Source organism: Bidens hawaiensis, unplaced genomic scaffold (genome assembly GCF_021521415.1).
Source record: "Bidens hawaiensis isolate Kalapana, Puna unplaced genomic scaffold, B.hawaiensis_p1.1 tig00042310_1, whole genome shotgun sequence".
NCBI lineage: Eukaryota > Viridiplantae > Streptophyta > Magnoliopsida > Asterales > Asteraceae > Bidens > Bidens hawaiensis.
Window position 1 is genome coordinate 66957 of NW_027505770.1, and position 27627 is coordinate 94583.

General features: G+C 34.1%; 2 protein-coding genes and 1 pseudogene across 3 annotated transcripts; 1 reads left to right on the forward strand and 2 right to left on the reverse strand.

Moving 5' to 3' along the window:
- Positions 1 to 271: 271 nt before the first annotated feature.
- Positions 272 to 7711, reverse strand: LOC143615233 (uncharacterized). Its single transcript, XM_077088411.1, has 8 exons — positions 7383 to 7711; positions 2949 to 3467; positions 2392 to 2554; positions 2026 to 2311; positions 1380 to 1464; positions 1128 to 1218; positions 617 to 696; positions 272 to 532 (listed from the first exon to the last, which is right to left on the reverse strand). The coding sequence occupies exons 1-8, from the start codon at positions 7449 to 7451 to the stop codon at positions 272 to 274; spliced, it is 1554 nt and encodes a 517-aa protein (XP_076944526.1). The 5' UTR covers positions 7452 to 7711.
- A 3848-nt stretch (positions 7712 to 11559) lies between these two features.
- Positions 11560 to 17238, reverse strand: LOC143615223 (zinc finger CCCH domain-containing protein 24-like; annotated as a pseudogene). The gene is made up of 14 exons (XR_013150432.1): positions 16680 to 17238; positions 15315 to 15407; positions 14941 to 15228; positions 14769 to 14841; positions 14539 to 14671; positions 14309 to 14462; positions 14130 to 14213; positions 13939 to 14061; positions 13706 to 13852; positions 13479 to 13613; positions 12524 to 12619; positions 12229 to 12417; positions 12083 to 12126; positions 11560 to 11989 (listed from the first exon to the last, which is right to left on the reverse strand). The product of XR_013150432.1 is annotated as a zinc finger CCCH domain-containing protein 24-like (transcript).
- Positions 17239 to 26004: 8766 nt separating this feature from the next.
- Positions 26005 to 27312, forward strand: LOC143615234 (uncharacterized). The gene has a single exon (XM_077088412.1). It carries the CDS (start codon positions 26005 to 26007, stop codon positions 27310 to 27312), a length of 1308 nt encoding a protein of 435 aa, XP_076944527.1.
- The last annotated feature ends 315 nt before the right edge of the window (positions 27313 to 27627 follow it).

Genomic DNA, 27627 nt, shown 5'->3' on the forward strand with positions numbered 1-27627 from the left:
AAGCAATTAGTCGAGCTCGAGCTCGACTCATTTACATCTCTAATTTTGCCCGATTAGGAACGATTAGTAATTAATGTCACCAATTACCCAAAATTTAATGGGGATTTTTTCTGATTTTTACAACCATGGATCAATGCATAGAACATCATTGATAAAAAAAAACACAACACATTAGTTACAAAATTTCATAATGCTTCTGTATACTGTTCTTCAAATTCCAGATATTAAATTTGGCAACACATCACTCTTTATCTCTCAGTTAAATAATAATTTAGCTTCCTCTGTAACCTTCTGTGTTATTAGTTTCGGTTCCTTGTTGAGGAACAGCTTGAGATTGCGAGGATGCAGTTTGATTGCGCCTCGGTTCAGGGCGTAAAACAATCTGTGAGTTTATTGGTTGATCTGCAGATATATCGTTTAACCACCGTCTTTTTAACCTTAAAATCTCGACGATAATCGAGCTGCCACTCATTGCAATCCCACAGCCTGCAAATGTTGCAAGCAGGATCGACAAAACGGGCTGAACATGAACCTGAAAATGCCATTAATAAGATTGTAATAATAGTAATACTTGTTTTTTCACATGTGAAAGAAAATGATATAGTTGGTTGCTTACAAGAGAGTAGAAAATATGCGCGAAGATTACTACTAATGCAAATTGAATCGATGCGTATAACCACACGAATCTTCTTTTTACTGTAAACAAAACAAAATATTTTAGGTAAAAACAAAACATGAACACAATGATTCAAAAGGTGTTCATAAAAAGTAGAAAGCAACATAACTGTCTAAACTGAAACAAGTCGACCGGTTTAAGATTTAGGCGCTTTGGTTCACAGTTCCGTTTTTACAATATGAAATTACGTGTATGCATTATATTCGTAAACCATTTAATTATCAAAAAATTTCAATATAAACTACCAATTTTGAAAAAAAAAAAGAAATCGGTTTGAACATTCAAAACTTAACTGTCAAACCGCTAAATCTGACAGTTAAGTTTTGAATGTTCAAACCGATAACTTACGTTAAAAAATCGGTTTGAGCATTCAAAACTTAACTGTAGACCGTAGTTAACGGGCTGGCCCATAACTTATGTTAAAACGAGTCAAACCAGACCGTGTACTTACCCATGGTTGAAGATGTCATGGATGAAAGAAGGCCCAAAACGCACGAAAATGGAAGAGAGAGCGCAATAGCACTTGTACCCATGTTTCCGATCTTCATACAGAATGTAGCGTCGTCAAAACTATATTATTCAAAACCTAAGGGGGTGTTTGGGATTGCGTTTTAGTATGATTATCTCACTCCAAAATAGTGAGATAATCAGTTTGTCAACACAATCCCAAACCGGGCTTAAATGATGTTATTATGTGTCTTACCAAAAGCTGCTCAATGAAACAAAAGTAGGCCAACATGCTGACAATAACAAGAATTGGCACTTCTTGCCATACCCTATAGACATCACTGCCAAATATAAACATAAGCGGTTTAATATTAAGTATTAACTAGGGGTGGCAAATGTGGCCCATGGGTTGTATTAAAATGTATATAATGGGTCAGAATGAGTCAAACTAAAAAAAATGATTGAAACGGGTTGACATTTCTCGAGTTTTTTTTTATGAAACTAGAAAACGGAGAAAACTTTTTAGTGTTTTTACTTTTTTAGTTTTTGATTTATATTTCGAGTTATGATTTTTTAATTTTTTTTTTTTGAATTTTTAGTGAGGGGTTTTTGAAAAATAATTAAAAAATCATAACTCGAAATATAAATAAAAAACTAAAAGTACTAAAAAGTTTCCTTCGTTTTCTCGTTCCATAAAATAATAATAATAATAATAAATAAATAAATAAATAAATAAAACTTTCAAGAAATGTCAACCCGTTTCATTCATTTTCTTTTTTTAGTTTGACCCATTCTGACTCATTCTATACATTTTAATACAACTCATTCAACCCAATGGGTCACATTTGCCACCCCTAGACTATTAACCGATAAAAATATCAAAACCAAAATGATTAACATACCCGAATCCATCTGCTTCCATTGGTTGTAATCTACTTACACCCGTGTGTCGGTTTCTGACAGTACTTTGTATCCTTAAAAGTGTCACGGGTAAATTTTGGACATCTTGATGACACACATCACAAGTCTTGTTACCCTTGATGCTAAACCATTTTACCGCACAATCTTTGTGAGCTAACGCAAGCTCGCCTTTGCAACTGCATTCCATTTTTAGTGTTTCTCCGCCTTCACATAGTTCAACCATGCATATCCTACAAACAGCCTCTTCTTCGGGTATATCCTCGTTATCTTAAAAAAAAAGTTTTATGATAAAAGATTTAAATATGTAAATGCGACTCGAATATTCAAGCTTTATAAATTATAATCACCCTTGTCACTAGTTGGAGAACGGGTTGGTGAAACGGTATCAAAATCTTTCACTCGTGGAGTTGAAGGAATCACGCGGAAAAAAGATTCCATTGTCTTGATACTTGTATCTTTATTGAGGACTGGGACTGAACGTGACCGCGCTATATGCACTTTAACTTTACTCTACAAACAAACGACACGAAAAATAATTAAAACATTTTACACATCTAAATGGGTTGGGTCGGACGGGTTGAAATAGCAAGTTGACCCGAAACACTTTTTATTCTTTTTAAAAAGAAAAATAAATCATTTATTAGTAATACAAAAAACAATTATTACGGTAAAAAAATGAAAGTTTAGAATTTAAACGATTTAGGATGTTATATGCATTAAAAATAGACTCGTGTAACTTTCACTTAAAAGTAAATCAGACAGGGAATGAGTCAGATGGAACTTTTACGTCTGACTCATTCCCTGTCTGACTAACCTTTTTTTATGATATAAAATATAATTAAAGTTGACCCATTTTTCAACTATGGTCAACACATAGAACTTAACGGGCCGAAAGTCAACATACCTCCAAATTAAGCGAACCACCTGAGTTTCCCAGTACAGATTCTTGATCCGACTGTACAATGGGCGTAACGGGCAAAGAAGAAGTCCTTTGAGGGGTGAACATTTTGGTAAGTGACCATGATCGCGGTATTGAAGGCCTTTCTTGCATCACTGAACATGAAGCTGCTGGCATTACATTATTATTATTACCATCATTCTTTTCTACATCAAGAATTGTATTCTTGTTTATAAAGTTAGGTTTTGGTAGTAAACTTTTCTTTGAAGATTTTGTTCTTGAAGCATAATTAGCAGAACATGCATTTGCATTTGCGTTTGTGTCTGTGTCTGCGTTTGCGTTTGTTCTTGTATGTGATGCCAGATTGAAATTTACTTTCTTGTGATTTGGTGATGAGTTTATCTTGATTTGAACAGATTCGTGAGACGACGAAGACGATTGTGTTGTTCTTGATGGTATCTCCAAGAACAGATTTTGTTTTTTCGGGTTTGGTGAATTGGTCGCAGTAGAAATCTCTTCATCAACCTGAAAACAATGAACAAATATGTAAAATCTCATGCACTAGGCAACTACAAAAAAATAATAAGTTCTTGTCACATTTAAATCTAACACTGTCTACTATCTATCATCTATGCACTATGTTGTTGTTGTTCTTCTTATTATTATTATTATGTTACTTTTGATTATTCCATATTACATAGGGGTGGTAAATGTGACCCATTTGGGTTGAATGTGTTATAATAAAATGTATATAATGGGCTAGAATAGATTAAACAAAAAAAATGAATGAAACGGGTCAAAACGGGTTGACATTTCTCAAGTTTTTTTTATGGAATGAGAAAAACAGAGGAAACATTTTAGTACTTTTAGTTTTTGATTTATATATCGAGTTATGATTTTTTAATTATCTTTTTTGAATTTTTTAATGAGGGTTTTTGAAATGGGTCAAAATGAGTTGAGATTTCAAAAACCCCTCACTAAAAAATTCAAAAAAAAAAATAAAAAAGCATAACTCGAAATATAAATCAAAAACAAAAAAAGTTAAAGTACTAAAGTTTCCTCCGTTTTTCTCGTTCCATTAAAAAACAAAACAAAAAAACTCGAGAACTGTCAACCTGCTTTGACTCGTTTCAATCATTTTCTTTGTTTTGTTTAACCCATTCTGACCCATTATATACATTTTATTACAACACATTCAACCCAATGGATCACATTTGCCACCCCTAATATTACACGATCGCTTTCAAACCGTGACACCAATAACGACAAGGAAGATTTCGCCTTTTGAACTCGTAAGAATTAAGAAACACCCTTGGACTGCAAACAGGAAAGAACTTTTGGTTCTTTTTGAAGATTTGTTTGATAAGTAAATGCAATCCAAATCATTCTCCACTAAGTTAACTTATATCAAGCTTATTCCAACAACATAATGTCAAGTTAAAAGCACATATAGCTTTTTTCGCCATTCGAGTTGCATAAAGTACGCCACTAATCTAGCGATTAATAGTCGTTAACAGTTTCTTAGTGTTGTTAACTTGTGATCATATTGACATATATAAGTGGGATTAAAAGTTGATTAAAAGTAAGATTACTTTTTGCCTCTAAACAAGTATTAGCCTTGTGTGCTTTCTTTTATTCCCTCATATCAGCAACTTTTTACTTTGCTGTTAAAATTTAAATTCTAATACAAGTATATAAAGAAATTGTTTAAATTTTATACACGAATCACGCACGTCATACACACGAACAATGTTCACATTTTAATCGGTTAAAGTAACGAGTTCACCGTCTTTAAAGTGGAAATAATAAGTAGACAGATCATGTGTTAGTTTGGTATATGTTGTTGCTAGCGAGTGCCAACATCATGAGTTGTTTAGTTAAAGCACCCCTTATCATGATGGACACAAATCTTGAAACCAACTTTAGAAATTAATAATAATGGACTTCAATTATTTTAGACAGAATTACAGTTTTTGTCTTTAATAATAATGGACTTCAATTTTTTAGCCCGTTTCTTTTTGCAGTAGTCTTGGATGAGTTGTCAAAGTCGATTCAGGGGACTCTCCCGTGGTGCATGATGTTCGCAGACGATATTGTGTTACTTGCTGAGAAAAAACAAGATCTAAACATGAGGCTTGAGGAGTGGCGAACAGCCTTAGAGACAAAAGGTTTAAAGATTAGCTGATCTAAGACGGAGTACCTCCACTGTGATTTTGGTGGGATAAACGACAATGAAGACGCACAGATCACAATTGAAGGGCAGGTGGTCCCGCAGGTAACGAAGTTCAAGTATTTAGGATCATTTGTACAGAGCGATGGGGAATTAGACAGTGATGTGACCCACCGAGTTCAGGTAGGATGGTGTAGACGGAAAGCAGCCACAGGTATATTGTGCGACAAGAGTTTCCCGACTAAACTAAAGGGAAAATTCTATAGGGTGGCAGTTAGACCTGCAATGCTATATGGAACAGATTGTTGGGCCATCAAGAAGGCACAAGTGCGGAAGATGGAGGTAGCAGAAATGAGAATGCTACGTTGGATGTGTGGGCACACAAGGCTAGACCGAATAAGAAACGTTGTGTTTCACGAGAGATTAGGGGTGGCGAACATAGCAGACAAGATAAGAGAGTGGAGACTGAGATGGTTTGGACATGTAAAGAGAAGACAGACGACGAATCCTGTTAGATCCGTAGAAAACATTACTATAGAGGGGAGGAGGGGTAGAGGACGACCGAAATTGACTTGGGATGAGAGGATTAGGCATGATTTGATAGACCTAAACCTCTCCGAGGACATGGTTGAGGATAGGAATTCGTGGAGAAGTAGAATTAAAGTTAAGGATTTTTAGAGAGAATTGAATACCTTAGGGCTTAGACTTTACTTATTTAGGTCACATACCATAATGGTATTTCCCTTACATATATTATTATTATTATTATTATTATTATTATAATTATTATTAGCTTTTATATAGCTGTTAAACTGTGAACTTATTATTAATATTATTATAATTAGTAGTAGTTTTTATATAACTGTTAAACTTTGATTTCCTTTATTTTGCTTCATACACATGTACTTAGAGCCGAGGGTCTCTCTGGAAGCCACCTCTTTATTCCTTTGGATAGAGGTACGGTGTGCCTACATCCCACCCTCCCCAGACCCTACTTATAGCTTTGTTGTCGGTGGGATTTCACTGGGCATGATTGATTGATTGATTGATTGTCCTTTAAATATATACAATTTATGGATCGGATTCTTTAAAAAGTTTATTTGCTGACAAAATACATTCGTTTTTTGTGTGTCATCCAAAAACTCAGTTAAATCCAAACATGCCAAGACTTAACGAAGTTTTTGTTTAACATAGTTTGTTTAGTTTCCTTTTCTAATAATATATTTACTTTGTTTTTTAATTATAAATACTGAAAAGGAAAAGTAAAATGACTTAAATACCCTCACATGCCAAGACTTAACGGGGTTTTTGGATGCCAGTTAGTCAAAAGGATAAAAATCAAACAAACATGCAATGTAAATGACACTGCCTGCAAATAAACTTTATAAAGGATCCAATAAATAAATTGCATGTGTTTAAAAGGCAAAATTTGTAATACTCTCATTATTTTATAAAAACTAAGCTAATAATAGAAAATCAAGAGGGTTTGCTGGCATGGATGAGAAAGTGTTTTTGGTCCAAAAAGCTTTTAATAAAAGCACCAATTTGTTGCTCCTGAGGAAATTTTCTATAATGAATCTGAAAAGTGACATGACTCAAAAAAAAAAAAAAAAAAAAAAAAAAGAAACTGATCTTCCCTCCAAAATTAGGCAAACTTTCATGATTAACATAAACTTATTCATAATAAATAAATAAAATAAAATAACTATAAACTATATGACAAGATTAACTAACAAACAGAAAAGTTACTCAAAACTAGCATAAAGTCATCACTTCTTTATTGCCATAAACACATAATCATTATTATGAAAAAATGCAATGGACATAATGTGCACAAAATCTTCATTACTATGCAAACTTTATATCGCAGCTTGTTGCCCGCTTACCTTTTGTTTCGATGTAATCACTATTTTTCAAGTTTTAAGTTATTAAAACATATGGCATATTGTTTTATTAAAAAAAAAATCAATTCTAAAAGATCATCCGAATAACTGATATTATGATATTATTATAAGCAAAAATTTTGTTTCTTGCATATTGTAATTAGATATTTAGCTAAGACTTGATCAACATGAAGTTTACATCATAAACAAACATACCCACATGCTAGAAACTTAAAAAGATCATAACTTTCTTAATAAACAACCCGATTACCGAAGACCCATAAGCGATTTTATACGATAAACACATAATTCATTGATTTGAATCAAGAAAACAAACCAATATCAAGAAAAAAATATAAAAAAAAAAGGAAGAAAGTGGAAACCAGCCTTGTGAATAGAGATGACAACTTCTTCACTTTGTGATGGACTTGAATTATGGTCTTGAGCTATAGACATGATGTTGTTAATGTTATGCTCTTCAAGATTTATATAAAGTTTTGATTTTTATTGAACACCAAGAATCTTGAAATGAAAATTTTGAAGAAAAATGATGAAAGATGAGATGTGTGAAAAAACTAGAAAGAAAAGATGAGTCTTTAATGCCATATATAGATGGCATGGTGGTGTCATTTAAATCCTTCATTTGTTCTCACACAAAAAAACAGACAAATGGGCCTACTTCCATACTCATATCCTTCTATATTATGCCTTTTTCACATTAGTCAAAAAAAAAACTTTTTTTCTTTAAATTTTTACTTTATTTCAAATGTGTCCATCACCAAAATATTGATAATGATGTCACAATAGCTTGATTGAAATTCAATTAGCTAACACAAAGTTCACATGGACTCCTTTGTAACCATATGTTTCTTTTGAGTAGCATGTGTGATGTGTAGAGAGTAAGCAATGCTTCACTTTAAATGATGTTTTTTTTTAATTCTATTTTGCATTTCCTTTAATTCTCATGATATGAATTTTATGAATTTGGACAAGCAAGATTAAGTATGATTAGACTTAACAACTTTTAAAATTTATTATAAAATGTGTCGATAATGTACGACAATTTATATCTGAATTTAATATCGTGTCGGATCATTAAAAGATTTTAAGTGTTTCAGTTTTGTGTTTTATAAATGCGATACAATAATAATATAATCCTTACAATCATATAGTCCTACAAAATTTAAGTAGAATAAAAGAGTGATGTTATCCATTGATGTAACTGTCGACAGTTATAACCATCAACTCAAAGTTAAAATGGTTCGTTTCCTTATATAAGGAAGATCTATGTTCTAAATTCGAGTACATTGTCACAACAAATTTTGCATATCCGTCATTGTTTTCTTTGTAATCTTAAAATATACCACACGATTAGAGATACATTTAGATATACAAATTCTAAAACCTCTAAAACCAAGAAGTTGGATTAATGTATGTAAACTCAATGTGTATACACATATAAATATTAATTATTATACATATATTTTGGTAGTTATTTTAGGATGGTTAGATGTTTTAAAACTCAATGTTTTTTTGGCAAATATAGTAAATAGTTAGTGTCTACCGCTAGTAGAATGTCGGTTAAAGTGACACACAAATCATATACTTGTTTAGTATAAAAACGTGTATGTTATGTAACAAATAAACAAAATAATCACTTTCAGATATATAAGCTAAGATTTTTTTTTTCATGTGTTCAATTTTTATTTATTTTTTATAGAATAATTTAATCCACAATGTATTTTTATTGGTCGATAATAATATCATCTTTAAAAATATGTGTCCACGGTCCAACCTTTCGACTATTTTTCTCTCAATGGACCTCCGTTAAAAAATACATACGTCGTTAAGTGTTTTCCGAATTTTAAACCGAAGTTTTACGGTTTTTGATCAGAAGACAAAAACGAGTCGATTGATGTAAAACTTATCTCGAAATAATGATTCAAATGGCTTAATAAAATTGAGCAACCAACTACAACCAATATTTTATAATAATAATAATAATAATAATAATAATAATAATAAATAAAATAAAAGTTTATAAAAGAAATTCTGTCATGGGAAAGGTATAACAAGCTCACAAGAAATATGTGAATGATAATGATGGAAGTTGTGAACAATTCAAAATTTGGAACTTAAATTTGTGATAATCATTGACCTTAGGTGGATAAAGTCAATCTTTAGGGTACCATAATAACCGTGCGTGTATCATGATGCGTCATGCACTTAACAACATAAACATAATATATAAAGAGAAAAAAAAAGTACAATAAGAAGTGCTTTGTGGATTTAACATAAAGGAAAAAGAACTGGATACTCAGTTACTTAGATCACGCGTAATGATAACTAAGCATAAACGCTTGTTTTCTGATACATGGCATCCCGGTCAACAATGGCTACTTTTATAAAAAGTGACGTAGTGGTAACAATGCTCCGTAACTAAGTTCAAAACTAAGTGGTGTAGTGGTAACTAAGCATGTGTAACTAAGTACAACCGTTCATTTTCTGATACATGGCATCCAGTCAGCAATGGCCACCAGTCCTCCGCCCCCCCCCCCCTACCTAAAACTAAGCTTTGCTCCCCTCGTTTTGAGTTTGTTTTCCCCTTCAAAACATGACCACTACGTATGGTCTTACTGTTGATTATGTATTAAAAATCCCTCAATTTTTTTATGCTTCATAATATCATATATTAGTGTTTTAATTGGTTAAATATGAATTTATCAAGCTCTAAGAAATACACACTTTTAGTTGTTTTCTATTTTTTTCTCTATATAAATATTTGGAAAATATGAATATGCATGCTTTAATATGAATGTTCTCATGTATTTATGTGTTTTCTTATTATTAATAATCGCAGTACATTTACAAAGAAGTTATTGAATTTGTCTTGTTAATGAGTAGTTAATTAATTAATAATAATAATAATAATAATAATAATAATATAATTTTACTAAACCATATGCTAATGATATGATGATTCTTTGGAACTTATTTTTTCGAATGGAGGTCGAGAACAATTTATAAGAGATGATATTCGAATGACGAAATATATAAGTGCAATTATTTATTTATTAAATAATTAATATTATCATCATTAAATAGTTAATAGTATCTAGTTGAAATTGCACATTGTCGGTGTTGAAATTGCACATTATTTGACTTTATTGGAGAAACATGTATGCAATTGAGTTAACTAGTTTTTCATGGTATGATTTTATACGATACATTATACCCGTTTTTATGTGTTATATTTCATTTAGTCCCTCGAGTGTTATCAACTTTACGATCTTTTCAAAAGGCAACACCACAAAAACTCTTGGATTCGCAACTTGTTACAACTTACAAGTACAACTACTTGAATGTAGAGGTGCACAAACCGGGTATTCTCAGGAACCGGAACCGAGCATGGTCAACAAACTCAAAACCGGGTCCGGGTAGGAACCTGTTCCGGATATAGTCGAGTATTTGCAAGGTTTTGACGGGTTACATCAGGTTTTTTTTTGGGTTTCGGGTAGAGTCGGGTTTTGACCAGGTATTGGCGGAACCAATTCCCCCGGGTACAATTCCGGGGGGAAACCCAAAGCCCGGTCCGTAACCACGGGTAGGGTCGGGTCCGGTTCCTGGTAGGAACCATCGGGTCGGGTCCGGAACTGGTTTTTTTGTGCACCTCTACTTGAATGTTGCATTGGTACTTTAAACTGGAAAACATAACCTCACTTTTAAACATAAAATGCACATGACATATCTAGGTGTTTTTTTAATCATTTTAAGAACCTTAATATTTATCCAAAAGAACCTAAAGCAAAATAAAAAAGCACATTTGAAAGTAAAAAAAATGGTCAATAGTGGACTAGTAGACCCCACAAATAAAAGCCCAATTATACCCCTGTTATTGCCTATTCAGCAACCTCAGAGATGAATGAAAAGAAGATAAAAGTAAAAGAAAACACAAGCATGACTAGAAGAAAGGTGCATATAAATTGCTAGTGTGACTATGTTACATATATATACACATACACCTGCAAAAGCAAAAGGTGGTCTAAAAGTTATCAACAATAAGGTTGTTTCTCGACCCGTTTACATAAAAACTAGGGGGTGTGTGGCGCAGTTCGGTGCGGTTTTAAGCTTCAACCAAACCGAAAACCAAAACTTCAGTTTTTGAATTTTTTAAACAGTTCAGTTTCGGTTTTTAGGTTTTCATTTTGGTTTCAGTTGGGCAAAAATAATGAATTTAGGTCAAAATAATTTTGTTAATTGTTAACTAATAGATTATTATCTATTCGAATAAAAGTATTTGAGTTACATATTTATTAAATTCTTATAAATTACTTAAAAAATTTAGAAATTCGGTTCGGTCTTTTTGGTTTTTATTACATGCAAAACCAGAACTGAACCGTTAATTCGGTTTTTACAAAAACATAAACGCTGTCAGTTTTTGTTTCTATTCGGTTTTTTCGGTTTGGATTTGTTGGTTTCGGATTCGGATCGATTTTTTTTGTTTCTTGCAAACCCCTAATAAAAACCGATCGATCTGTGTTGTGTTTTTATCTCAAAACATGTAAATTAACCAAACCAACAAAATTGTTAAAAAAGAAATATTACTCGTACAAAAATACAAAATTTTAATCGGTACACTAAAAAGTGTTTACCTATACGAGTTGTCGACAATGTGAATAAGTAAATAACATAAATAAGTTCTTTTCTATCTGACTCATGTGAATTTGAATAAATATTATATTAGTTATTACCTCTCAAGAAGCATTACTAATTCACAATGTGGAGTATGAGGAAAAAGGTCAACCGCCATGGCTTTGACCGGTTGAAATGGGTCAGAAACGGGCATAGATTTGGCTCTCTGACGAGCTAAACTCACACTACTCATATTTCTCCATCCTCGGTTTTTGTTATTCCCTTTTTCGTTTTTTTCAGTAGATGGAGTGCAAAGTTCAATAGCGTTTGCCATTAAGCTCTCGGGATTACATGAAATATAACTGCAAATCAAAGTTAAACGAATTGATGTTATTATTAACTCGAGTTACAAATATATTGTTCATAACAAAGATAATGTGAAAATGGATACTTACACAAGCCTCTTCAAACCCGAGTGAGTTCTGAGAGCTTTAATCACCTGCAAATATATCCGTTTTAAGATAACTCTTAACACGAACTTAACCAATTTATAAATAAATTTATATGACCAAAAATTATATAACCAAAAATCATTACTTACGGTGGGATGAAGTCCAACACGAGGCGGGTCAACAATGGCAACAACATTATCGAAACGATGCATTTTAGTATATTCGGTATCTGGTGATTTGTCTTCAGGGGCACTTGTTTCATCTTTATTACCGGTATTGCCATGTGATTCTTCTTTTGTCAAATACTCTTTTAGTAAAGATCCCATCACATCCTCAGCCTGTTGCACAATGCCCAAAAAAGTTTATAAAATTTATTGGAGTGTGTTATACTCGAAAGATTTAGATTTAACTGAAAAACGTTAAGTTTCGTCTTTTAATCCTCACCTTTGAACAGACAAACCTGCAATTGCTTATGCCGTTTAATTCAGCATTCCTATTTGCATCAGCTACTGCAGAAGCATTCATTTCAATTCCAACAACCTAAAAAAAAGATTGCGAAAATCTGGTTAAGGTAAAACCAAGTTACATATATAAAGTATCCTTCACAAATATGTCTGTCCTAGTCATTTTATCTATCGTCGCTATAAAGTAAAAACAATAAGCATTTGCCTAACACTAAAATATCTTATTATTATAACTAACAATACTATTTTATACAACTTGTTTTATTACAGCTAATTATCTGATTATTACATAACCACTGTGTCAAAATGCACATCCAACCAACCCCATAACAGTTTTTAGTTTGTAGTTCACAATTTAACACCTCCCACCAGGCCTGTAAACAAACTGAACGAGCGTGGTTTTCTTGTTTGTTCGTTAAGAAGATGAATGTGCTTGGATTCATTTATGTACGTTCATTAACAATATAAACGAACAGTTTACAAGTGTAAGTGAACAAACATTACCGTGCATTGATAAATGCACATATCTTAGCTGAAACCAATTATGAGTAAATGTGAACAAGAATGTATTAGGCCCAAAAGGTTATTAAAACTATAGATTATGTATTAATGAGCCTTAAAAATATATAACTTTAATAACTGGACGAGCTTATATAAGTGTAAACTAGCGAAAACATAACTGAACGTAAACAAACTAACATAAACAAATTTAAATGAACGAGCGTTCACAAACATAAGTGAATGAACTGGACATGTGTTCATGCTTTTTCATTTAACTAAATAAACAAAAATTTCTGTTCATGCTTGTTCATTTATTAAACAAACAAACAAACTTCCTTTTTGACGCTTCAAGGAACAGTTCATCGAACGTTCGATTTGTTACAGACCTACCTCCCACTAAGATAATCAAAAAATATTAATGAAAAGCAAGTTACCATTCCAACACGGTTAGCTAAAGTAAGACCAATGGTCCCGGTCCCACAACACACATCAAAAAGCAAAGTATTAGGTCCCAAACAAGCCCAATCTCCAGCAAGTGCATACAATTTCTCTGCTGCAAGAGTGTTCACCTGCAAGATTTTAAAGTTCAAAAGTTATAAACTTACAATTCAATAACTAATATTTCAAAAATTACATACATGTAAAGTGAAAAGGCCAATACTTGAAAAAAGGCTGTTGGAGATATACAAAACCGAAGATTATTTATATAATCATGAATCCTCGCTTCAGCAACAGCTTCGAATTTAACAAGAGGTAGGGACCGCAATGGGGCATCAGCTGGTGCTACATTGGATACCCCTTGATGATCCTACATATAAATGAATAGATCAAAATAAAATCATGGATATTGTTGTTATATGCTAAAAGAGAAGATATTGATTTAGAAAACGATACCTGAACAACAAGTACCGTAAGAGGCAAAGATGGTGAATTTGTGGCAGCGTTCGTCACAAAAGCTTCAGCCATTTTCTCAAGTTCAACATTAACAGCTTCCTCATCAAATCCTGCTGATGAAATCTGTGTATAGAATATTAGATATTAGCAAGATTCTTATAAAGATTTAGAAGATGCAAACTAAATACAACCTGAACCATAAGCAAGACTTCTGCAATGTTTGATTCACCAAGTTCACCCTCAGGAATATTACCCTGTTTCCTTCCTTCTCGGACCTAGTTTATTCGTTCCCATAAAGTGTTATAAGATAATTATTTAGACGTAAATCATAAATGCTGGTTTGTTAATAAAAAGAATAGGTTTCACTTACTGTTAGTTGACGCCAAAATCCAGTATTAGTCATTCTATTCCATATAGGAAAAGTTGAATCTTGCAGAAAATTCTGGAAGATTTTGGCATACTTGCAACTAATTTTAGAAACATTGGGGCAATCTGAAGGTTCTTCAACTGCGGTCACACCCTCCCTAATTCATAATAATTTTAACTCATGATCAAAAACAAGGCTAATAAAATAAAAAAAATACCAAAAGTCAAAATAACCTGAAGTTTCCAAGCAAAAATCCCACTGTTGGTTTTCCTTGTAGTGAGTATCCAACAGAAAATTCACATTTGTTGCGGTATCCGTTTACAAGCGGTGATTCAATTATACCCTCTAGTTTGCAAGCAAGACCGCCTGCAACCATTAAGAGAAAAAAATGCAAATTTTTAAACTTTGGTGTCTATTGTATATCGATTTCAATATTAGTGAATCATATAAAAATATATATCACCTATATCCCTGGATTTTTGTATCCAGTCTGGTTGTGCAACACCATCGGGACAACCTTTGCGAGCATTTCGAGCCTACAAATATTCAAAAAGTTAAGTTTTTTTAACGGTAATGATACACCAACTATGATATAAGATTAATTAAAATAAAAAATAAGAGTAAAAGTTGTGTACAAATTTTTTCAAAATCTGCATAATGTTCTTCTTCTTTTGCTCTAGCTGATCTTCATAAGACATATGAGCAAGTGGAGTTACAGCATCCCGGGCACTTCTACCCTTCAATGCTGAACTTCCAGGGGTAGAATCGTCATTTACCAACCCTCCATCTTCAGCTTTATTGTCTGAATCCAATGAATCTGAATTGTTTGAAACCATTGATGGTTTCACATTTCTTTCAAATGATCTGGGAACTGCGTCCACTATCTTTAAGTTTTTATTCCCAATCGGTTTGCCCTGAAGCTTCTGTAACAACAAGGTGTATCATTACAACCTTCAATTATCCTACGTATTTAGTAGAAAATAAATCATCTCATATAATTAGATGATACCTCTATTGCAGCTTTCACTTGCTCCGCTGTTTCAAAGCTTACAAATCCTACAACCATCCCTTTCCTAGTCTTAGCTGACTTGTATTCAACTCCCTGTAGTACGTTAATCAATATAAACCCTAATTAATTGTATAATTAGACAAAACATATTCTACCATGTCATTGTAATGTAAATTCCCTATAATAACTAAAAGCGCATATATTGGGGCCTCGACTGGAAAATGCGCCTAGGCGCAACAAGTGAGGGCTTTTAATAACTATGAATACATTAATCAATATAAACCCAAATAAACTATATAACTAGCCAAAACATTTTCTACCATAGCATTATAATGTAAATCCCTATAATATATTAATCAATACAAGTCCTAACAAATTGTATAATAAAAACATATTCTACGAGGTGAGCAATAACCAAACCGTTAACCAAAACTGAACCTCATTAACTGAAAACTGATTAACCAAAAAATCGGTTATCGGTTTTTTGTAGCTAAGTTAACTGAGCCGAGCCATTCGTATTTTCTTACAACTCCTAGCTTTTATATCTGAATTTCATGTATTTATACCTCCACTTAATGTATTTCTAAGCAAAAATTTTAGCAAAAATTTGGTCTTGGCAATTACCCGAACCAAAAACAACAAACTAACCGATTAACCGAAAACCAATTGGTTAATAAACTAGATTAACCAACGACTACAGTTTTGGTGTTGGTTGAGGCTAATAACTGAAGGTGTAAACAAGCCGAGCCCAAGCTCGACCGGGCTCGAGCTTGGCTTGTTTTGACTTACGAGGGTTCGAGTTTAGCTTGTTTTGAATTACTAGGCCTTGAGCTCGGCTCGTTTCAAAATCTATTTCCAAAACTCAAGCTTGGCTCTTGAGTTCCTTTTTCAAGCTCAGGTTCGGCTAATTTATTATTTATTAATTAGTTTACACTTTACATACATTTTTTTATCATTTTGACATATTTTTAGAAAAAAGACATAAACGAGCCTAAGCTCGGCTTGGCTATTAAGTGTTAACTTAATGCATAGAAGTCCAAACGAGGTAAAACTTAAAAACACACAAGCCTCGTTAAGGCTCGACAAGCCTAAACGAACTTCGCATACAAGGCTCGGGATCGATAACTAAACAAGATTTATTAAGCTTGAAAAGGCTAGGCACCACATTTCGAGCATTTTATCGATCCGAGCTCAAGTAGATCGCGAGCAGCTCAACTCACATAATAGCCAGACCGAACCGTGCGCGCAACTATTCTACCATATCATTGTAATGCAAACCTAAACAATTTATATAATTAAACAAAACATTCAAAACTAAACAAATGCAGCACACATAAACAAGTAAACATTAACAAAACATTCAACCTGCTCATCTATAAAGTTTTTTAAATTATCCGAGCTCCATTTCATCGGAACATTAACGAAACACTTATCGAGTCCAGTCTCCGAGCATCCGTCTTCATCCGTCACCACAACTCCATCACCTTCACCTTCCTTCTCCACCTTCAACTTCTTCACTCGTTCAGAAGTCGGATCCAAGTATTATCCGGCCGCATCCGGAGCTCCGACTCACCGTGAGCATACCGACACGTGTCACCGTGACTACACGCAGCACCAGTCCGCCGGAAGTATGAACAGAGGCTCGTTTTCCATAACGGATGTACTGAACCGGTTTCCGGTTGGGTTATGGTTTCGGTTTCGGTTTCGGTTCGCTTACGTTTCTCGCCGTGTTCTTCTTCTTCTTCTTCTGCAGCGGCGGCGGCGGCGGGTGGATTGGCGTCTGGAGGTGAACTGATGACGTGTTCCGGCGAGGTTGGTTGTTCGACGGTGGCGTTTGACGGTGGTTCGTTCGCCGGAGTAGTTAGGGTTTCGGTTTCCATTGTCGTTAAAACGGTTTTGGGGTTTAGAGGTTTAGAGAGTGTTTTGAGTTCGGCTTCTTTTTATTTAGACTATGTTCAGTTTGTGCAAACGAGCCGAGCCGTTTGCGATATACTCGAGTTTGGCTCGTAAAAAATTTCAATCAAGCCGAATTTACTGGGCTTGATTTTAAAATTAAGCTTGTTTAATAAATGAGTATGAGCTTCATATGACGACCCCAAGTCGGCTCATGAAGATAACAGGCCTAGCATCTTTATAATAATATAATATATTATTTTAGAAAGCGACTTTCTTGTAATTTTTTTAGAGTGAGCCCCGATGGCCCATACTGGTCAGGACTATGTTTTAACCGGGTTCATGTTGGCTACAGAGTTTGGCTTGGACGTTACCCCGGGAAACCATACCGTCGACTGTCACTTAACAATCGTACCGCCATAAGAGCATAACTCTCTGGCGTAACACACGGTGGGACGAAAACCCGGGTGGGCTGCGAGTTCGAACTGACAACCTTTGCATAAGGCCTAGCTCAAATCATTCATTGTCAATATCCCACCCAAATATGACACTAGTGGGATCCGAACTTGGGTCGTTATTGAAGAATCTAATCTTTCTATCATTAGGCCACAAGTGGGGGATTAATAATATAATATATACTTATATAATTGTTAATTAATATATATATACATATAAATATATATATATATATAAAATGGTTCAAATAAGAAAAAAGAGTTTCCTATAAATGGTAAGAACCAACAAAATTTTGACATTTAGCATTACAAATGATGAAGAAAGAACAAATGTAGAAAACTAATATCTATGTACACTTTTCAGTTATTTAACTCGTATACACCTCGTGTACTTAATATATACAGACTCAGAGTAGTTGACCCGTATACATCCCGAGCAGTTAACACTTCACCTCAAGTATTTAAAATCTTATACATCTCATGTATTTAACATCTATTCAACATGTGTATTTAACTTGTATATACATTTTACTATACACTCGATATAGTAACATTTCAATGGGCCAGCATATGTCAATTATGGACATCTAAACGCTATACCATATCTATTGGGCTCACTGGGGCAACATAGGTTTGCAGGTCCATTTAAATACATATGCCTATTTGTCTAGTGAAAAGTCAAGGCCCATCCAACTTTTATTTTTTTTCCTTTTTTTGAAAGGCAACTTGGTGTCTTGGTACATTTGCTATTAAACGATGATTTTTTTTAACTTTTGTTGTTTATGGGATTTGAACTCAAAATCTCACAAAATTTCTCAATTTATTATGTTTAAAGATTTTGTCATTACCAATTGACAACCAACCCATTAATATATGGACACTTGGTTGTCCTGTACACATAGTACCTATGTGTGTGTGATCTTCATGTAGTATTTATGATTATTAAGAAGTATTTTTACTTTTATTACATCAGTAGGCAAAAACTAATAAGAAGAATTACATTTATTTGTATAAACCTTCAAAAGTTAATACATCTTTAAATTAATAATACATATTACTTGTAATGGTAAATACGTGTAAAATCAGAAAAGTTGAATTTTTTTCTTTACACGTGATGTCACTTTTTAAAATACTTTTACACACATAATAACTTTGTTTAAAAAAACAATTTTAGGAATACATTAATATAAAATAGAGATAGTTGAATTTGATTGTGTTTTCTTCATTATAAATTATCATGTGAATTATATATAACTTTACATGGTTTATTAACACACATGTGCATTAACTAACGTACTTTTGTTGAATAGGGAATCGAATATTATTATTGGCAGATTGCAATAATTCAACAATAAAATAAAAGCTACACACCAATTTAATTTGTAGATTTATCTTTTAAATTGTGTATATTTAGAACACATTTACCTTTTATCATATTAATTTTATTATAAATTATTCTTATATGATTATATAATATACGACATTTTTAACAACGTTTGGAGCTACCCTAATACATAAGTGAACGAACCTTTTGAGACGGATGTCCGTCTATACTAACTTTGACATTTCACGTCTGACTCACCTGGAAACACCAACAATAAGGAAACTCATTACTATAGAAAAAACATCTTGAATCATGTTTCAAATCTTAGACCTTAAAGATCGTAAGCCTTAATCATCACTCAATGTCATTGGACTAGAATGCCAGATTGCCAGTTACGGTGATTTTTGGGATTATTTATGAAACCTCCTCATTAATTTTCAAAAAGTTAATACGTTACACATGTATGACTTATTAACTTTTCATCGTCACATAAAAAGCAATCCCAAACAGGTTGTTAATTTTTAAAAAGTTAACGAGTTATAAGTTGGCTAAAATAAGTAATCCGGAACATACCCTACATATAATATACGACACTAACAAGTGATTTAGAACTTAAAAGCATGTTATTTATTCTTAAACGCAAGTGATTGATAGAACACAAAATGATTTGATGATGGATCAAGTGGAATCAACGTGTCGGAATTTTAAGGTTGAGACTTGAGAGTTGAAACCTAAACTCCATTATTTGACTTGACTATCTTAAATTAAGATACCTTTCCATTAGTAATGATTGCAGAGTGGGGATTAGCTAGGTACAATATATTATGTATGTATCGATTCCGAAAATCTTGATTATGAATTTTCGAAAACTTAGCAGTGGCACTGAAAGTGTTCGATTTGGTATCATTCGGTACCGGTAACATAGTCAAATGTTTAGTAAATATCAATACCGATCCCGATTTTCTTAAAACCTGATACTGGTATTGAAATACTTGTTTAGGCGGTACTTCATCCTTATTGCAGAGTGCATACCAACACTGAATTATATATAACTTTTTAGCGGCTTATTTATTTATTCTTTTCACGCATTTTAATGTAATAAATTAGTAAAAGAAGATCTAATTGACTTTTAGTGTTCTATTGGCAAAGTCAAAGACTTTAAGCACGTTGGCTTGGAAGTGTTTGGAAGGTCCTGAATTTAAGTCCCACAAACAACAAGAATTAAAAGAAATTCGCCGTTAAAAAAAATATAAGTTCAAGCACGAGCTCCTAGCTTGTGTAAGCTCAACTTGATTCGAGCTTTTAGCGAGCCGATATTTCGTATTCATGAGCGGCTTGACTCATTTACGCCCATAAATAAAGCAATTATGTAAATGTTGCTACGAGACTTTATCACCTAAAGGCTAAAGTCCTAAAGCAATGCAAAAGAGTGACTTGTCGAGTTACTATTCATCTCGTTGGTGATTCAACTTCATTCTTTCTCTTCTCAAACTCATAAACCACAAAACAAATAACACTTTGAATCTCACCACCAACAAAAGGGAGTTCTATCTATTTACCGGTCCCCGTGTGAGAATAAGTATGCATGTTTGGCGAATAAGAAGAATGAACAAAGGATATTAAGCATAACAGTATATATAATAGAACGTTATCATATATACTTGAGAGGTGTGTGGGATATATAAGATCACTTGGTTAGGGTTTTTTATCTTAATGTTTTATTTTTATTTCGAGGAACTTGTAGTCAACATTCTAGGAAGTGATCATGCTTAGGGGCTGTTTGGTTCATACAGATCTGAATGAGTCAGATCTGAATGAGCCTATGTTCCATTCAGCAACAACAACAAGTCTGAATGGTTTAGGCCTAATTTTAATCATGCAAATGTTTTTCTGTTTGGAACCAAACAATCTGAAGTCTGAATGAATTAAATGTTTACATCTGAATGGTTCCATTCAGATGTAAACAAACAGCCCCTTACTTACATAAAATGTTACATTTGTTTTGGTGTAAGTAGTCATTGCTTAAGAAATTATGGTGCATGTCTGTTGGTTGTTACTACTTTATCGGCATGTAAGCTAATTATATTTGTTATGAGTTAGGATATCGTACAATAATCCTTAACGTACAAAAATATACGCGAATTATGCTCAAGCCAAAAACAAAACTCTCAAGGCCAAAAATCAAAAACGTTCAAAAGCCAAAAAAACGCTCAAGAATTCGTAATACGCTCAAAATAGGTTTCGTGAAGAAAAGTAAAAAATCGATCGATTAACAATCCAAATATGTTTTTTTTGTTGAATCGATTATTAATTGGGTATGTATTGATGATTTCGAGATCTTGTAATGTGATTTCATGGATCAATTTCATGAATATAGGTATTTTTGTTTGTTAAGGTACGTTAAGGATTATTGTATACTATCCCTTATCATTTGTTTATAACCAATGGGATTTATGTAAGTGTTGTGTGTCGCGTCTTCTTGAGTATATTAGAGTTGTGAGTCTTTTACTAGACTCTGAAGTTAGTATGAGACCAGTTAAGACAACATAATCTGAGCAGAGTGAGACAACTTAGCTTTATAAATTAAAAATTACGATAGCTTAACACACAAGAAAGTCGTCAGTATAAAAAAAACCCACTCTTAAACCATTGAAAAGACTTTTTACCAAATGTTTTGTTTTTTTTATGGATGGGTTGCTTTCCCAACTTAAACGGCTAACATTAATCCAACGTTGGTTTCCCACTGACACACTTTCAAGTCAACCCGCCCGAGACTTACCTGCCCCATATGAAGCCATGAAGTGTCCTAGTATTCATTTTTATATTATTGTATTATAATTCTTTAATTAATGGTATTTTAGTGTTGCATTAATAGTTTTTTTTTTTTTTACTTTCTAAAGATATACGAGTGTTGGTATGATGCTAACTAGAGATGAGCAAATAAACCGATTAACCGAACTGATCTTAAAATCGAATCGAAACTGAACTGGTTTAAAACCGATCATGTAAAAACCAGTTTGGACAATTGGACCCGATTAAAACTGTAGGTTCGGAACCGGTTTTTAATTTTCTCCACCAAAACCACTTTCAAATCGGAACCAAAACCGGTAAAAACCGATCATAACCTATTTATTGAAACGAACTGCACAAATTATAAAGTATCCGAGTCTAGATTATTAAATTATTAATAAGTAATCTAGAATCGGATTAGTTCATTTGTGCTTTCACTTTAAATTAGCTATAAAATATAAACTACACAAGAATCTATTAGGTATCTAAGAGGAAAATATAGTAAAGACATGGATAGGGACATAGGGTATGATGGAACATTTTTTGGTACTTTGCATGCTTTAATTTTGCTAAAATCTCAGGCAAATAGAATGAAAAGTCACATAAACACCAAATCCTTTTTTGAAAAAAGAAAAAAAGAAGACCAAATCCTAAAAGTTAACTTTTTGTTTAAACCCTTTAAAACAATATTTATTTTAAATTTTATATTAGGCAAGTTAAAGTCATTACTCATTACACTAAATTGTAACAAAAAATTAACCTCAAAAGATTACTACATACAAACTACAAAGGCTATATATTAAAACTCTCATATCATGAATAGTAATGGTCAATTGAAGCAATATAACAAAAATCCCATTTGTATATAAGTAGGGAAATGTTAAATGGTCTTAACTCCATAGATTATGATAACTTTTCAGGCTTGTATCTGATTAAAAAAATATTTTAAACGTAAGTGTGAATTATTAAAAAAAACGTACATATATATATATATATATTAAAATTTTCTAGTAACTAAATTTTAGATTTGTAAAGGACTTCCAACTTTCAAGAGCTTAATCCTAGCACGTTGCACATATCATTTATCATGTCAGCGTCACATTATCATCACCTATATTATTTATCTACGCTACTTAACGTATGTTATACATGCCATTACCCTCTCTCTTATTTTATATATGAGAGAGAGAGAGAGATTTGTGTGCGACATACCAGTTTTATCCTACCATTTGTGAAATGGTTATGCATGGCACAATGTTACGTATGACCATTCTTTACCATTCCGTGTCACATTAGCGCCATTGTCATTGTATACCTCACACTCACAATAATAAACTAAAACTTGGATTTAGTTTTCGACCAGGCTCATCACCAATCACGTGTACATAAACCCGCTATACGAGTCGATCCATTTAGTTGCATCTTAACTCTAGCACGATCCATTAATTAAACAAGTTAATCCGCAATAATTGTTTACACAATAACACATTATCCACACAAAATGAAAACACAACATATAAAATTTGAATAGTGTATGTTCGAGTGATACCGAGTTGACTCAGTTACTCATCAATCATTTCACACGGTATCACATGCTAACAATATGGGTCCATTAAGTACACCAACAATACGAACCTTCCCCGTTACATAATAAGCCAACTAAATTAAATTAAAGTAGATTAGAAAGTTAAATTTTATTGAGAGTTAATAGGAATGCTAGGATCCCCACTTGTGGCCTACTGATGGAAAATTTGTGTTCTTTAGTGCAGACTCAAGTTTGAATCTCATTTGTCTCTTTTAGGTGGATATTGATAATAAAGAATTTGAGCTAAACATTGTGTAAAGGTTGTCAGTTCGAACCCAGAGCACACCTAGGTTTTCGTCTCACCACGTGTTATGCCAGACAGTTATGCTTTTGTGTTGGCACAATGACGATCAAGTGACAGTCAGCGATATAGTTTCCCAGAGGAACGCTCAAGGAAAACTCTGAAGCCAACGTGAGCCTGGTTAAGACAACATAGTCTGACCAGAGTGAGAAATCAAGACTCTTCAAATTTAAAGAGTGCGATAGCTTAAATAAATAAAAATCACCGTTTAAAAAAAAGGAATTTTAAGCTTGTTGAGTGGGGTCTTCTCACCCTCTCACACGAATCAAATATGTCATGCAAGTCAACACGTTTAATTGCATCTAAATCTAAACACGATATATATTCATTAAACAAATCCATCAAAACACAAATCAATAATTAAATAGGTTAAAATCAAAATTACCATAGCGTTCATAAAATTTACACCATAAGACACATCTACACTAGAGGTGTAACCGAGCCGAGCATAGCCTGAGCTTGACTAGTCTCGAGCTCTTTTTCTTAAGCTCAAGATCACATCGTGAGTTATTTTTTCAAGCCAACTCGTTTGTTATTTATTATATAATAATTTATACGCGTTTTCATTTGCTATTTATTATATAATTTATTATCTTTATATATTTTGAATTCTTGATGAGCCTAAGCTCGACACGAGCTTGTATGCACTGCATTAAACAAGCCAAAATTTGACTCAAGCTCAACATTGTAACGTGAATTAAATACATAAAAGGCCCAAAAATTTAATACTATAAAATACACTAGGCTCGTAAAGCTTCTACAAGCCTAAACGATTTTGCTACACTAGGCTCGAGCTTGGTTAATAAAGAAGCTTTATTTAAGACCCGGACTCGATAAGGACCAACTCGTTTCAAGCATTTGAGTATCTTGAGCATGCCTCGGCTCATTTGCACTAGAGGTGAACAAACCGGTTTGGGTTGAACCGATGCGGTTTGATCAACAAAAATCAAAACCGATTTACGATCTGTTTTAGTTCTGCATTTGATCGGTTTTGGCCGGTTTCAGTTCGATTAACCGATGTTGGTGGATAAATTCACCAACCGGTTCCGAACTTACGGTTTCAATCGGTTCCAAACCAGTTTCTAAGACAAGGCTCAAGTTCGATAAATAAACAAGCTTTATTTAAGACCTGAAATCGATAATGACCGGCTCGTTTCAAGCATTTGAGTATCTTGAGCGCGCCTCGGCTCGTTTGCACTAGAGGTGCACAAACCGGTCTGAGTTGAAACCGATGCGGTTTGATCAACAAAAGTCAATACCGGTTTACGATCGGTTTCAGTCGGTTTTTGATCGATTTTGGTTCGGGTTTTGACTAGTTTGTGCCCGGTTTCGGTTCAGTTAACCGGTTTGGAACCGATGTTGGTGAAGAAAATCACAAACTGGTTCTGAACACACGGTTTCAATCGGTTTCAAACCGGTTTCTACATAATCAGTTTCAAACCGGTTCGGTTTTGGTTTGATTATTAGTCGGCTCCATTAATCTGTTTATTTGCCCACCTCTAGTTTTCACCAGTGCTGTTGAGACCGGACTGGCCCGTGTCTATATAATTCGCTCGGCTCTCAGGGAAGCAGCCGGTCGTACCGGAAAACCGAACCGGTCGAATCGGTTTTGTATAGATTTTTTTTTTTTTGAAAAAATATTTTTCCTACCCGACCTGTCAATTTTTGACCAAAGTTGTTCGACCGGTCCGACCGATTAAGCCGATGAACCGGTAGACCGTCCGGTTATGTTTTAAAAACATTGGTTTTCATCCATAATATATAAGGTGTATGCGAAACGAAAATAGAGTCGTACTGGTTTGAAATTTGAGTGACACGTCGACTAACTAATAATTTCACTGTGTCACATGCAAGCGATAAGGGGTCCATTAAGTACACAATAATACGAACCTTCCCGTTCCCATTACATAATATTATTATTATTATTATTATTATTATTATTCACACACCTCCACTTTTCTCACATCCCAACGCTCTCTCTCAGATCCATCTCCATCTCCATCTCCATCTCCATCTCCATCTCCATAATTTCATTACCATTACAAACTCCACAGTGTTCTATCTTCCATTCACTAAAATTGGCTTATCATGTAATAATAATAATATGTAAGATCCGAATGAACAACCACCACCAACAATGGGGAAACAATTACCAGTTAGGGCTTGGTTAGGGCACCAAATCAACATAGTATTACTCGTGGGTGGAAACCACACCTCCTCCAGGTTTTGCACTCGCTAGATCTCTTTTCCTTCATCGTCGGTTTAAATATCCAATTATTCGATTCATCAGGTTTTAATTTGAGTACTTTCATCCTCTCTTGTTTAAATATTAAACATTTGCAATGGCTTTCAAAGCCTTGAAATGCCAGATCCTACGTGGATCACTCGCCTGGCGGTTGGTTTTAAGACTTATCTTATTCGTATTAGCCATGGTTATTGTCTCAGTCACTCGTATCGCTAACGAGATCCCTACTACCGTGTCCGGTTTAATCGGTATCGATGAATGTTCGTTAGGTGTTTCACCTGTTGAAACAAACACACCGGGTTGTGTAGATGGAGAGAAGTTCACGGTTGGTGTGATTCGAGAACTGATGAATCAGGAAATGTTGTCCCTGGACGCGAGAACGTTGTGTGTAGGTGAGGCGTCGGTGTCGATTGCGTCGACATTACGAGAGTTAGGGTTCTCGAACGCGTTTGGGGTTCGTAGGAACCCGATACTGGCGTTGTTACGCAGACGATTTGAACACAAACTTGACATTGAGTCTGATTCGTTCGACTTTGTGTTCTCGAGAACGATGGACGGGGCGTCTGTTCCGGCGATTACGATTTTGGAAATCGAACGTGTTTTGAGACCCGGTGGTGTTGGAGCGATACTTGTGGGTCCGAGTAGTTTTTATACCCGAAGCTTGGTGCGATCGGCGACGCCGGTGTCGTTGATGTTGAGGAGTTCGGAGATTATTCATGTTTGTGGGATTGATTCGTTTACGTTAATCGTGTTCAAGAAGCATTCGGAAAGCGTTGGATTGTTTGATAACTATAAGCTTCCGAATGATTGCCCGGCTGTTTCGAAAAATAAGCCTTTTATGCAGTATCTCGAGCCTATTTCAGATCACGAACCGACGAATGTTTCATATTTGCCAAAGTTTGTGAATCTCGCAACGAGAAAGCGGTTGATTTATATCAACATGGGAGCAGGGGAGCTTGATGTGAATTATCCTATACATCCCGATGCGTTTAACGTTTATGTGGTTGATCACAATGTGTCCGCACTCACTTCACATGTGAAAAGGCCGGGTGTTACTTTTGTGTATCATCCAGGACTCGTCGAAGATGAGAAAACGGAGTCCAGTCTACTTTCAGCTGATTATCTTGAAGCTCCGTTACATGAAGAACAATTTGAGTTCATTGATTGGTTTAAAGAAACCGCAAAAGATGGTGATTTCGTGGTGCTTATGATGTATGCTGGAGCCACACAGTTGAAGGTGTTGGTCGAGTTGTTTGCGAGTGGAGCGATATGTCATGTTGACGAGCTTTTTGTTAAGTGTTATGATGGGATTGATTGTGGGACGAGTTATTGTAGTGACTGCGCAAGTCTGTATGATGGTCTTCGAAATGCTGGCGTGTTTGTGCATCAATGGTTTGGGGAGTGAGCCCGAACAGTTTGTTTTATTAGCTTTGTTACGTGTTGTGTCGAGAATAATGAGGTTAGTAAAAACCGTGAGCCAGTGAGCCCGTATGACGGTATAAACCTCTGTGTTTGTGTTTATTAATGTTGTTTCTTCATGTCTAGAGGACATGAATTGTGTTTTAATCTGTAATGTTTTATCAATGTGTTTAAAGTAATGTGTTATGTGTGTTTGTTTGTTTTTGTGTCTTGTTTTTCTTTGCTAAAATTGGATTAAATTCATTAACCAAAATATATTGCTAAAGCATATAAATATAGGGACAGGTTATTGTATAATAAT

Coding starts and splice junctions, on each gene's coding strand:
- LOC143615233 (XM_077088411.1), bottom strand. CDS start 7,451: ATGTCTATAGCTCAAGACCATAATTCAAGTCCATCACAAAGTGAAGAA. Junction 2,312..2,391: donor TTCTCCAACTAGTGACAAGG/GTGATTATAATT, acceptor TTTTTTTTTAAG/ATAACGAGGATATACCCGAA. Junction 533..616: donor CGCATATTTTCTACTCTCTT/GTAAGCAACCAA, acceptor TGGCATTTTCAG/GTTCATGTTCAGCCCGTTTT.
- LOC143615234 (XM_077088412.1), top strand. CDS start 26,005: ATGGCTTTCAAAGCCTTGAAATGCCAGATCCTACGTGGATCACTCGCC.